Source organism: Pundamilia nyererei, unplaced genomic scaffold (assembly GCF_000239375.1).
Source record: "Pundamilia nyererei isolate P.nyererei 1_Seehausen unplaced genomic scaffold, PunNye1.0 scaffold00149, whole genome shotgun sequence".
Taxonomy (NCBI): domain Eukaryota; kingdom Metazoa; phylum Chordata; class Actinopteri; order Cichliformes; family Cichlidae; genus Pundamilia; species Pundamilia nyererei.
Window position 1 is genome coordinate 468,197 of NW_005187550.1, and position 12,819 is coordinate 481,015.

A 12,819-nucleotide genomic window follows, 5' to 3' on the forward strand; every position below is an offset into this window, starting at 1 on the left:
AAGAAGCAATCTGCTTAACAACAACAACATGGTTTCCAAGTCAGTGACAAGTAATATATTTGTTCAACTGGGAGGGCATCCAATTACCAATTCCCAGCTTTGAACTCTGTCTACCTGCTTCCACAGAAGACTTTGCTGTTTTATTATCTGTGGAGAATACTGGCCAGCATAACTCCTGCCAGGAAAAGTCCCATCTGCAGAAAGGTAGAAGCAACACGGCTCCTAGGAGACTGACCTGGGCCTCCAGAACGCTACATTTTCTTCAGTGTTTTACCCTTATGTGGCCTCACGGGGTTTCCCTACATCACTGAAGTAGATATAAAAGCCCATCATGCAGCTCCAGCCTCACGAGGTCCAACCCACATGCACTTACTCCACCGCATGTCTCTTTTTGCCATCACCACAGGGAACGAACCATAATCCTTCCCATTACTGTTGCCTTTTTCACAGACAATTTCAGAAGGATGTTCAGTTCATCCCATGGCCAAAATAGCAGATTGGGAAAGCAAGGCACTGAGCCTGAATAGTCCATGAGTCTGGAGTAATTGCTGCCATTAAAAGAGTGACCTATAAATCTGCGCTCATTGATTTCTCAGTCATTAACATTTAGTGGCAGGGATGCTGGTGGGAGAGAAGGTCATATCTGGGGAGCTTTTTTAAACGCAAGCATTTGGAGGAGAAGAATGCGAGTGTCACCATTGTAATGTATGAATTTATTTTTTTATATCCGACATACATGCGTGTGTAACATAAAACAAAGGGTGATAATGAGAGAAAGAATGTGTGTCCACAACTGTGCCCTTGTGTAGAAGCTTGTTGGACTGCGTGGGCTAATCATAGCCAAAAACGGGGAGTAAAATGTAAAGCTTGCGACAGGTGCAAGTGACAGGTAGCGTAGATGCAACGTGTAATTTGCACAATGGCCAGCACGATACACGCCTTGGATTATTTTGAGGTCAGCAGCTGCAACTTTAAAATATTGTTTGCAATTAGATGTTAGAGCAGATTGGTGCCGAGACAAAGATGTCTTTCTTAGAAGACAGTTGACAAAGAATTAGGATGTGGTCAGCTGACATGTAACAAATGGTGCAGAGCACGCAAGAGGCTTCAGCTGCTGTAGTGAAAGTATGGCCATAACACAAGGCTGGTCCTATTTACGATGTGAAATGCTAAAGCGTCAAGTGGAGCTCCTTGGGGTTGATTAGTAGCCCCCTCCCTGAGTGGAAGTACACACGTGATAAATGACAAGCTTGAGCTAATGACGACAGTAAGGGTGGAGAAAGCCTCAGGTTAGTGCGAGCATAGAGACATCAGGTCAGTGCCTCTCAGAAGTTGAGTCACAAAGAAATGCACTTAAAGTTTCCATTATAACATTCAAAGGTGAAATAGTCCAAAGAAAGCTACAGCTATACATTCTTTTTTAACCCTATAAGTTTGGTGTTCAGACATTAAGCACACTGAGTATAACCTATACTTTGTTACTATGTGATAAGTATAATTGAGTGTAGTATGCAAACCTTACACCTACCAGTCACTTTATTATTTATAATTTACTAATAGGGGATTGGACCCCCATTAGCCTTCAGAACTGCCCTAATTCTCTGTTGCACAGATTCAACATGATCCTGGAAACATTTCTTAGAGATTTTGGTTTGACATCATATCATCACACAGTTGCTGCAGATTTGTTGGCTGCACATTTCCTGTTCCGCTACATCCTAAAGGTGCTCTGTTGGTTTGAGATCTGGTGACGGTTTAGGCTATTTGAGTACAGTGAACTCACTGTGACGTTCATGAAACCAGTTTTAAGATTGGTTAAGCTTGGCATGTTATTCCGCTAGAACTTGGGTAACACTGTGGTCATAAAGAAATAAATATGGACAGCAACAATACTCAGGCAGGCTGTGGTTTCAAGCGTTACTCAATTGGTACTCAGGAGTTCAAAGTGTGCCAAGGAACTGATACAGGCAGGATGGACGCATGCTGTCATTTTGTTTTAAGATCCTACATGTGAATGTCACAGCAGAAATCGGACCAGACAACATTTTCACCCAGATAACTGGCACTCGGTGGATATTTTCCCCTTTTGGAAAATTCTCTGCAAACCCTAGAGATGGTTGTGCGGGAAAATCCCAGGAGATAAGCAGCCAACAACTTGTTCAAACTTACTTAAATGACCAGTCCTTGTGCTAAGTTTTAACTTCAACAGATCATGCAACGAGTTACTTCCACGTTTAGTTTAACCTGATTAGTTTAACCCGATTAGTGCCTGATTAATTTATCCCTTAATTTACATTAAGGGTTGAAACTGGTGTACATGATGAATGTACACCAATGTGTGTGCAGACTACACAGTTATATCAGTTATATGGATGTGTGATGCAATATGCTACACATATTGTCTCCAAATATGATCATTTTTGCATGAGTGTTATGTAACAGCATGGCTCAGCTGCCAAAGGACTTTTGAGACCACATTTCACTTTCAGGTATCATGTAATGAATGCCAACCAGGTGCCTGTGATTGTTATTTTTTATTTTATTTTTTAATCATCCAGCAAGGATTTTTACTTGTAAAACTGTATCTTGAATCCCCCTTTTTTTGTCCAAATAAATAAATCATAATAATAATTCCAAAAACATTGATTAGAAAGAATCCTGGGGTTGGGGTGGGGGGAACACAGAATATATATGAAAAGATGTGGAGGAAGAATGACTGAGTGGGTTCATCCCATGAATAATTTTCATCTGATGCTAAGAGATAAGACTGAATAAGTTGGATTGCATTTCAGATTTACTTCTTTTGAGAAATTTGCATCTCTATTCCTGTTTCAGACTCGGTTCCCTCAAGACACAATTTCACAGTTAACACCAGTAATAAAGCAAAAATAAACTACAGAAGCAAGGCATTACTGCAAGAAATAAATATGGTGAAATAGTTGCACCCGGTTTCTTCCCTGTATGATCAGTAAGTTAGGATAACACTACAGTCAACATTCCCTTACCCGCAGCCACTGCAGATTTATTTTGGTTAATCACTAATGCATAAAAGTAAGTGCTGCCAAAGTCACTGTGTGTTTTTTTAGGGCACTGTCATGCATTCCTGATCTTGATTTTCAGCATCAACCTCTAACAAACAATTACATGGTTACAAGGATGCATATGGAAACTAGGAAGATACAAAAATATGTTCCCCGCCCCTCAAAATAACACTTCTGATACAGCATATAAACATGCAGCGTATTACAGGTTTTGTTGAGCAGTAATAATATACACACTGGAACCCTTTATCACACCTCCTGACAAAGAGAATTAGGTTGATTAAATGTTTTCTGGCTCTCCATTTGAGCTGCTATATTTTTTTAGCCAATAATTTTGTATCTTGAGTGTAGTCTGGCTATGGGATGTGCTGCCAGAGCTAATAACACAATATCTTTTACTAGAGAGAACCAGAAAACTATCCCTTCAAAAGGTACAGTTAGACTGAATGGTGTGAAAGTAGCTGCAATGGATGTCGGAGAGATGCCAGGCCTGCAATCTGTCTCTGGGTGACTGCCAGCCAGGGATACACATAAACTGACAATACCCACACACCCGTACTCGCACACAGAACAAACTCCCCAACACATACAGTATCTGCCTATCTCTGTTACCATGGAAACTGACAGGCCTCCCATTGACAAATCTTCCGATGGAGATGTGTGTATGTGCGTGTGTGTCCATACAGTACGCGTGAGCATCGCTGCTTCTTGAGTGCTTGTGGGGGTGTTGATATGTGCGTTTGCATTTCAGAGATTGCACTCTGTGAAGATGAGTAAGCACACATGTGCGCCCATCATTCAGATACAGCGCGCAGGCCAAAATAAATGCATGTAACAAAAAACTGTACTCATTTAATTTAATCTAAAGTTGTCATCGGTAACGCTGGTGGAGCATGAGTGAAATTACACCCTAATGAGACTGACACTTACTCTGAGGAGTCTATAAAGTATATTCCAAGGGCCCCGATGCTGAGTGCAAAGACTAACACCACCTAAGGAGAGAGAAAAAAGACAAGGGAAAGAGAAATTACTTTCATGCACTTCCACTATGCTCATTAATACAATTTACAGTAAACAAAACACTGCACTCATCTGGGTTGGACACAATTTGCAACACTAGTTACAGCATCTGTAATTAAATAGTGGCTTGCCTCCTGCAGGTTGCAGAATGGGTAGACATTTTCAAATAGCACACACTGAATAATGAATGCCAACTCTCATGTCAGCAAATACCGCGTATTGAACACAGGCAGTGTACAAAAGGAGGCGGCACAATTACAGGGAGCAAAGGAAGGGTGCACATAGGCAAGCTGATGAGAAGAGCAACAACAGTGTGTGTTTTAGGGGGTTAAGAGGAAGCACTTAGAGAGGACCACAACTATCAAGTGTTGACATGTGCTTCCAAGCTACTGCACTGAAACAATGTATTATGCTAGACTGGGGTCTGTAATGTTACTGCGACTATCTATCACTTCCATTAATAACATCAATACCAGAACCCTGCAGTTATTCATGTTTTTTTATATCTTGCAAAGATTTGAGTCCCAAAACATTGCTATAAATGAGTTAAGTGGATACGGATCTTATAAACACGAAAATAGTATCATTTTCTTCCCGTCTCTTCAAATGTAGTATAAAAGAAATTCAGAAGCTGCTTGAAAACACCTTATTGTAAGCACATGCATGTCTCTTCTTGTTCCAGACCAGCAGTTAAAAAGTGCCACAATAACTCCCTGCAGCAACATCAGGGCTCAAATCATCATCATCCTCACTGTGATCATCACAATCATCGTCGCAACAGCTGACCAATGTAGCGTCGTATAATAGTTCCTCTCTGATGATCCCTTCTCCCCTTCAGCCATCTCACAATAGAAGCTCAATATCCCTGCTGATTGGCCCATTTATTATTGATGATGGGAGCTTGATAACTTTCATGTGATGGGTCCTTTGTATTGATCCAGCACATTGTGGCTGAGGTAAACACCTCCCACCCACCCACTCCTCATTGCATTTTTAATAGCTCCCTGCTTGAACAGGGGATGATGGCAATTCCGAACCCAGAGAGGTCAAGGGAAGGAATAACTAAACAAGCCAAAGACATCAATGAGGTTCCGCATAAAAGACACAAAGAGAAAGCTCAAGCTGAAACGCTACCATAATGTCAGCAATTTGGGGTTGTTTTTTTTTTTAATGAAAGGCACTCCACTACTCTAAATAGAAGAGGTAGTAGTCCATTATGGTGCATTATCTCATTCTAATGCTGCCTTGTTGTGTGTTTTTCCCCAAAAGATGGTCATAGATAGTCTTTGGCAGATGCTTGTTGAGCATCAAAGCCAAACTGAGTAATCTTACACAAGTTTTTTATTTTCTTAAGAGAATCTAATCAATGTTATACTTTAACCTGTTTGTTGGAATACTATTGCTTATGTAAAAGAAAATGCATTAAAATGACATATTGATTTCTGTAATGGCGCTCTGTAATTTCTGTAACAATAAATAGTCAGGACATCTTTTCTCACTACTTGTGAGAACTGATTCTTAAGCAATGTTCAGACTTTCAGGAGGTGATAGTAGACAAGGTGTTTATGTTGCATTAGCAGACACCTAATCATCTGTGGTCTGGTATGCCAACACTTCATAATAGTAGCATGGCTACTGGTCTAATACCACATCCACCTGTAAATTTTAGAGAATGACAGAAATACAATGAATACAGGAGAATCTAATCTACTGTACATTCTAAATCTGACAATACTACGAGAGTGCAATGTTAGTTCTCCACAAACCACGAATGGATCTGTAAGTCTCAGGAAATGTGACTAGAATGAAAGTTAGTGTCAGTCGCTTTGGAAGTTTGATGGCTGTGATGGTGGAAAATCAACAGTTCAAACATAGCAGAGACTGCATGTAAAATACTGATGTTCCCATTGAGATGGACTACCATTATATGAAGCATCGATTCTGGCACTTTGGCTAGGCACCAAAGGCACCATAACCAACTTCTCAGTTACAGTAGCCATACCCTGTAACATATACACCTTGACAGATATTGGATTTTTAAGACAAATTCTGATGCCGATAATTGGTATTATATATCAGCCACAAATAACATAATTAGATTCTCCTACCATTTGTTATGTGTAATTATTCATGAGTTCTCACTAAGATAATATGATACTCTGCCCAACTCTGTGCAGATTAGCTGATTGTGTTTGTGACATTTTAAACGCACATATGTTGTCAGCACTTACAGAGTTTGTGCGTTGTGCTGCTTAGAGAGAGCACTTTGGTGGAAAAACTATGTAACACAAGTACTCATAACATGGTCAAAGAGTGTTTCTCCATTCTGTTCATCACTTTTTAAAATTTTCATTTATCGGCCGTTATAACGCGGATATTGATATAATGGCAAATCACTAATAATTTCCAAAACCTCATCATGCTTTAATAAAACACCTTATTTTGTCAACTATTTTGCTCTAGATATAACCAAAATTACAAAAACAAACAAAATAAATTGGTGGGCACTGCTTGCTGGCTCTGCAAGAATGAAAATTGAGTTAAGTCATTAATCTTATAATATCTCAGTTTTTCAGTAAAATGCATTAAAGAATTAAAGCAATAAAGAAAACACAAGAAAATACACAGAAAATGAAAACAAAGCAGTTAACAGTGAATACCCAGCTCTGAGCTGAAGAGATGAGAAACGTCATCATCTTAAAATGACCCAGTTATTCAACTGTGTTTTGCAGCCCACCCCTCCCCACACCCCATACACTACACTTTTCCTCACTCTCAGTGTCTCTCATCTATAAGGGCTAACTGTTGACCTCAAAACCATAATCTACCAAGGGCAACCAACTGAGCATCCGCCACTTCAAATCAAGGAAAATGCAATGACAAACTACAGCAGCAGTAATAGCAGAAGGGGCATTTCCTCCACTTCCAAAAAGAAATTTAATCAGAAACCTCAGCAGCAGTACAAAGATTACTAAGTATAGCTCCTGCATTTGTAATACCTCAAAATTATTTCGGGGGGCCGTTTATGTAAACATTCAGTGATTCACATGTGATTAAATGACATCGGTGAGTCACATTTCTTATCAACTGGAATATGCCAGCATCATGTCTGAGGAACAGCTTTCGGACATGATGTCTAGGTTTTCATTGGTGTACCCCTTTCTATATTTAAAGTGCTAAGCTAAATCTGTCAAATGCTTTCCGAGGTGCACTTCAGCAGGCACACTAGAAGACTCCAAGTGTAAACAGGGCAGCAACAAATTGTGGATGTGTGTGTCTGTGTGTGTGGGTGTATGTGTTTGTGTGTGAACTTGAAAGCGTTAGGGTTTCAGGTTCTCTTACTGTAAGCAGGCTAAAGGCGGCGGCTCTCAAATGACACGATCAGAATTGTAAACACATAATAACACTAACTTACACATATAAACACACATGCAAGTCTGACACAGTGAGCTGATTTGTAAGTCTAAAGAATTTTAAGAGCCCATCACAGCTCGCCATCAGAAGCGCCCTAAAACTGAGCCAAAATTTCACACATGACTTCCTTCCCCAACAAGGATCCTATCTAATGACTTCCTCTGTCCTGTAACTGCACTTTGTGACAAGAAGACAGCGGACTCCCGAAGGCAGGTGATGTAGGGTGGCAATATACAGAGAAATCACTTCACATTAAGGCCAAGTATGAGGTCAAGAGGTCAGTGAATCAAAGCTCCTCTGTTTCTACCATATTTCTTTTAAGTGATCAAGACAGAGTACAGTTATGCATTTCTCCATGGTAAACTGAGAAAGGGTTAAAGACATGCCTACACACATTTAGATTTCACTAAAATTAATTTTAAAAAGACATTCTGCCTATAATAACCAGAATGTGGGAATGTCTTCTTTACAGTGGACAAACCAACTAAAATTTGACAGAAGTAGTTTTTACTCAGGTTGATTAAGACACAATATTTTAAAAGCCAGTCTGACCTATGCCTGTTTACAGATACAGTTTACTAAGGCCTCAGTCACACAGGCCAAGAGACTGGTTAACAACCATCTAGCAGCCACTGGTTGCAAAGAAAAAAATTAGTACTCCCCAACTGCTTGAAAGTGTTTGCTGGAAACCACTGTGAAATCAATTGCTAAAGTCCTCTTTACACAAGCCCAGAGACCAGATAGTGATCCCTTAGCTACTGCCAGTTGCTACGGAAAAGCACTACCAGTCTCAAGGCTTGGGTGACAAAGCTCTAACCAAGCTAGCTATCATTAGCTGCTAACTTAGAAATCCACTTTGTCATCCATTTAAGGGAAGTTTTTCTTACGGGTTAAAGATGACTTTCATAGCCGCTGAAATGCTAATTCATTTATTAAAAGCTTTTGCTATAGACATAATAGCAGCATGTGACAAAAGAGGCAGTCCTATGTATCTTGCTGCTGCTGGTACATACAAATGTGCGCATGCATGTATTTATGTATGCTAGTAAGCTTCTAGAGATAATTGAAACAATAAAGGGTGTCATGAAGGGTTTCTAGGAATCCTGATTTGTTTCCGAAGATTACATGAGTGGGAAACATCTTTGGGAAGTCAAGAATGCCCATCAGTACTGTATGGCATCAGGATAAGCTTGTTCATTAATCCAGCCTGGCTCGCTGGGTTAGCCAGAAAGAAGAGCTCCAAAATGTGTGATTGATGCCTCAGCCAGAAAGGATTTCAGAGGTCCACAGCCAAGAAAATCTCTGGCCAATCCAGTGTAGAGTTTCTGCTTTTCTATGGTTTTAATCCCCAAACACATACAATATATGGTTTGTATTTTTTCAACAGACTTCAAAACAATAAAGAACATTATATGTTAATTCATATTCTATACAGATTTTCTCTGAATAATTGACCTGTCAGTGAAACAGAAAAGAGATGCAACACTATAGCTTTCCCTTTCTCATCAACTTGTCACAATGTTTGCACTGCAGAGCAAACATTTGCATCAATCCCAAGTGTTTGCTTTCATAACATCCACTCCTACATTATCAGTCACGGGTCTATGGTGTCAATGCAGATTGAGATGCACTAGGAAACAGAATCGTATGTCACCGTGAGGCAGAAGTGTGAGCCTCTCTCTGAGGGAATGTCAACAAAGGAAACCTCGATTAAACTTTGATGGCATACACCCATACATCAGCACACATTGTGATATCCCCTGTCAGAACACCGCACTCTATATTCCAGCCACAGACTGCATAACTCAACCTAGACTACTGATTCGCTCCGTGAGACTGAACAGAGGTGCCACAAGCATACCAATTCCGCCAGCGTGTTCCTATCGAATACACCGGCAGCTTCGGAAAGTACGTGATTATTAACAACAGGAGCCAAACAAATTCTAAGGCTCAGATTATGACCAGCGGACTGGAAAGAGACCTAAGAGCCTCAATGCAATTAGCAGCACGTTGCTGAAATCAAAATATAAACCAAAAGTCAAATTTGTTTTGGTTTGCTTTTGAGGCAACCTTGAATTAAAGCAATTTACTTCTAGGCTTTCAAGGGACTGAAAGTCCACTTCACACTGTCTGATGATCAGTCTGCTGATAGCTAACCTCTGAACAGACTTTCCCTTGGCCTGATTGCTAATTGCCACCTTCACTACAAAAGCATTTTACTGATTAAATGCGGTTTCAAAACTGTTCTTATTTTTCTAAAGCTGGAGCTCTGTTTATTTTTTTATAATACTCTCTTCTCCACTGTATAAGTTTAAATTAAGAGAGGCACAGAGGACAAAAAGCAGGCAGCAAACGAGCTGAAGCTCGAGTGAGTTGTGCATCAGTGTGTCTGGGGTTTTTCTTTTTCTTCCATTATTTAAATCCACTGTAGACCGAGTTTATTTTAGTCAAGTCTATTGGGGAAGGAGATGGAGGAGTTGAGTACTGAACTACATCTAGTCCCCTGTAATGAAATGTCTACCACTACTGTTAGAATATCTCGGTAATGTTTTATACTTCTCATCTGTCTAGTGTACATCTGTTTCTTTTTAACAGTTGTTATACGTCTTAGCTCCTTTTTAAAGAAAAGAATCTGAGGTTTTATGAGGTTGAATTGTCTGGTTGGAATCGAGTAGTGAAAATACTGCTGGCTCTAAATGTTGCGCTAGGCAACACAATCCTGTCTCCTTTCTTTCCACTCATATCTCGTCCTCGCTGACTCGCTCTCACAGCTAGCTCAATTTGTGTTACCATCCAAGGTCACACAGTAGCTGTTCTCTGGGGTCTCTGGGGAACAGTTGAATAGAGACTTGGTTGGAGGACATTAACATGTCCTTCAAGAATAATCATTATCATTCATCCACCAAAAAACTTTGCTTTTAAAGCCATGAAAAGTAAAAAAGTTGGATTTTCAGCATTTACATGTTTATTCTGTTACATACACTATCACAAGCAATGTTGGAAAAAGAACTTATGTCTGGAGAACCGTCAGAATGGACGTGAGGGAATGTACGAATAAGCAGAAAAAGTAGAGGTTCAATTTTATTTATATAGCGCCAAATCACAACAAGCTGACCACAAAAAAGGAGCATGTAAACCACCAGGGCACTTTGCATGGTAATCAACACATAATGCACTACACAGAGACACAAAATGCTGGCAACAACGTCGCCCACTAACGTAGATAACATCGTAGGGTCTGTAAAAACTCCTTGCAGAAGTCTCAAATATTGTGATTTTAGAGAAAAGCATGAGAAATGGGGATGACTCAGCCCATTTCCAATAAATCACTGGAAAGTTTGAAAACAACGCAGTGCGTGGTGAAATTACAGATTAGAATCTACATCTCACTCTCCTCACATCCCTGAATTTAACGATACTTTCTTCCCACTTCCTACTTTTTCTTCCATTATTGCTTTTGCCTGCTGCCAAAGCCATAATGTCTTCAGCTATAAATAAAAAAAAAAATGTAACATTGCAAAAGCTGGCAATGTGACACTGCCGGGACTCTGCCCGATTTTGACGCATGAAAATACAAACACGGTGTGAAATGTAACACTTTCAGAGCGCTGAGTCTGTTTAAAATGAACTCTGGCGATGTCAACAGAACAGGTGCAAGCCCGCAACAAGCCACAACAAGAAGAGTTAGATTTCTGCATTCCAAATTCTGCATAGTCACGCTTAATTTGTTGCTGGCATGTTTTGCAATACCCGATCACACAGATTTAGAGCCATCTAGAGCTGCAAGGATTGCACAAATAACGGCAAGTCAACCATTTTGATAATAAATGCGCACAAATCAAAGTTTAAAATTTGTATTAGCTGTATCTAATTCTGAGAATTAACTACTAATGCTCTAATATGAAATCCTACCTATTCCTCAGACAGCATATGGTGTATTATTTCATCTTACATAACACCAAGAAATGACTCTAAATAAACTTGCTCACCCCCACAATGTTTTTTTTTGTTTTGTTTTCAAATCCCGAAAACAAATGCGCTCTCATAAATCAGTATACAACCCTAGGAATTGGTTTCATTCAACCTTTGTGGCCTTTAAGAGACAGATGTCCACAAACTGTTGTACCTAGGCAACAGAAACAGTGATTGACAGGGGGAGAGAGTGGGAAGGGGGTCGTTATGGAGGAAAGCCTTTCAGGTCTGACAGGGTGACAGATCCTAAAATGAGCATCTGTCAGTGGGAGATGAAGAGGAGGCCCGTGGGGATCCGTTACAGATTTCACAGGACAGCCTTTCTGAAAAATCTCCCTAAAAGCTTTTACAGCATCATTAATTCATAAAAAGAGATTTTTTTGGGAAGGTGTTACTTGTGTACTATGAGAGACAGACAACTGCAAAATTAAACGCCGCTAACAAAGATTAGCTTATGTGAGTTGTACAGTATGTTCTAGGTACTGGAAGGGCACCCCACCCTTCTTATGTCTAATCGCAGCCTTTTCGGGAGTGACCATGACCTTGTATGTTCTTGGAGAATATCAAAAGGACAAAAGAGAAAAGGAGAGAAGGAGAGAAAATAGATGGAGGTGATTATGACAGGAGATGGAAGGATGAGAAAATATTAGAGAGAGCTCCTCACCCCTGTGGGACATAAGGAACATTAAGAGGTGGCAGAAAATGGCTTGTGGCAAAGACAGAATGAGAGCAAGCGAGAGCAGCTGAAGAGAGATGGAGAATAATAGAGCATGTCCTCTAAGGCACAGCAAGAGCTTAAATGCCACAGCGTGTACGTGTCATTGCACGTCTTCACCTGTGTGGATGTGTGCGTGTGAGAGGGTGCATGTGTATCATGCGTTCAACCTTACCAAGCATTCAACCTTTGAGTATGTCTACGAGACAGAAGGTAGGAGCCCTACTGGGATTGTGCCAGCACAGAGAAGATGAGCGCATGTGACCGGACTGCAAAGAGGTGCTGACAGTGTTTTTGTGGGGTTGGGGGATATTTTTCAATCAGCCATCATATCCTTTCTTAGTCTACGACATTAACCTATAGGTGGTTCCATCTGAACGCTTCACAGTGTGAGCGTTACCATAATCGTAACCATACATACGTATGGCAGCTAGAGGGCAATATTATTTTCAGCAAAATGTGACTGTTCAGCTCTTACAGTGGCGCTAACTGAGTGGCAGGTCATAGTTCAGCTGACGCTACAAAAAAAAATAACAAAACATAACAAACTGATATATTTTAGGTTAAGTTTGGCTTTTTGCTGCTAGGTATCACAGGTCCACAGACTTCTTCCCGAGCCCCTGGGAAATGTCGAGTGTCCGTAAATGTGCAACAGCC

General features: G+C 40.3%; 1 protein-coding gene across 23 annotated transcripts in view; it reads right to left on the reverse strand.

Annotated features, from left to right (window-relative positions):
- Positions 1 to 12,819, reverse strand: part of kcnma1a (potassium large conductance calcium-activated channel, subfamily M, alpha member 1a) — a 150,236-nt gene that overhangs the window by 71,166 nt on the left and 66,251 nt on the right. For all 23 annotated transcript variants that reach the window (XM_005744753.1, XM_005744751.1, XM_005744749.1 and 20 more), the window contains exon 3: positions 3,972 to 4,033. In XM_005744753.1, the coding sequence (XP_005744810.1) occupies positions 3,972 to 4,033 (62 nt within the window). The remainder of the gene's footprint in view (positions 1 to 3,971; positions 4,034 to 12,819) is intronic.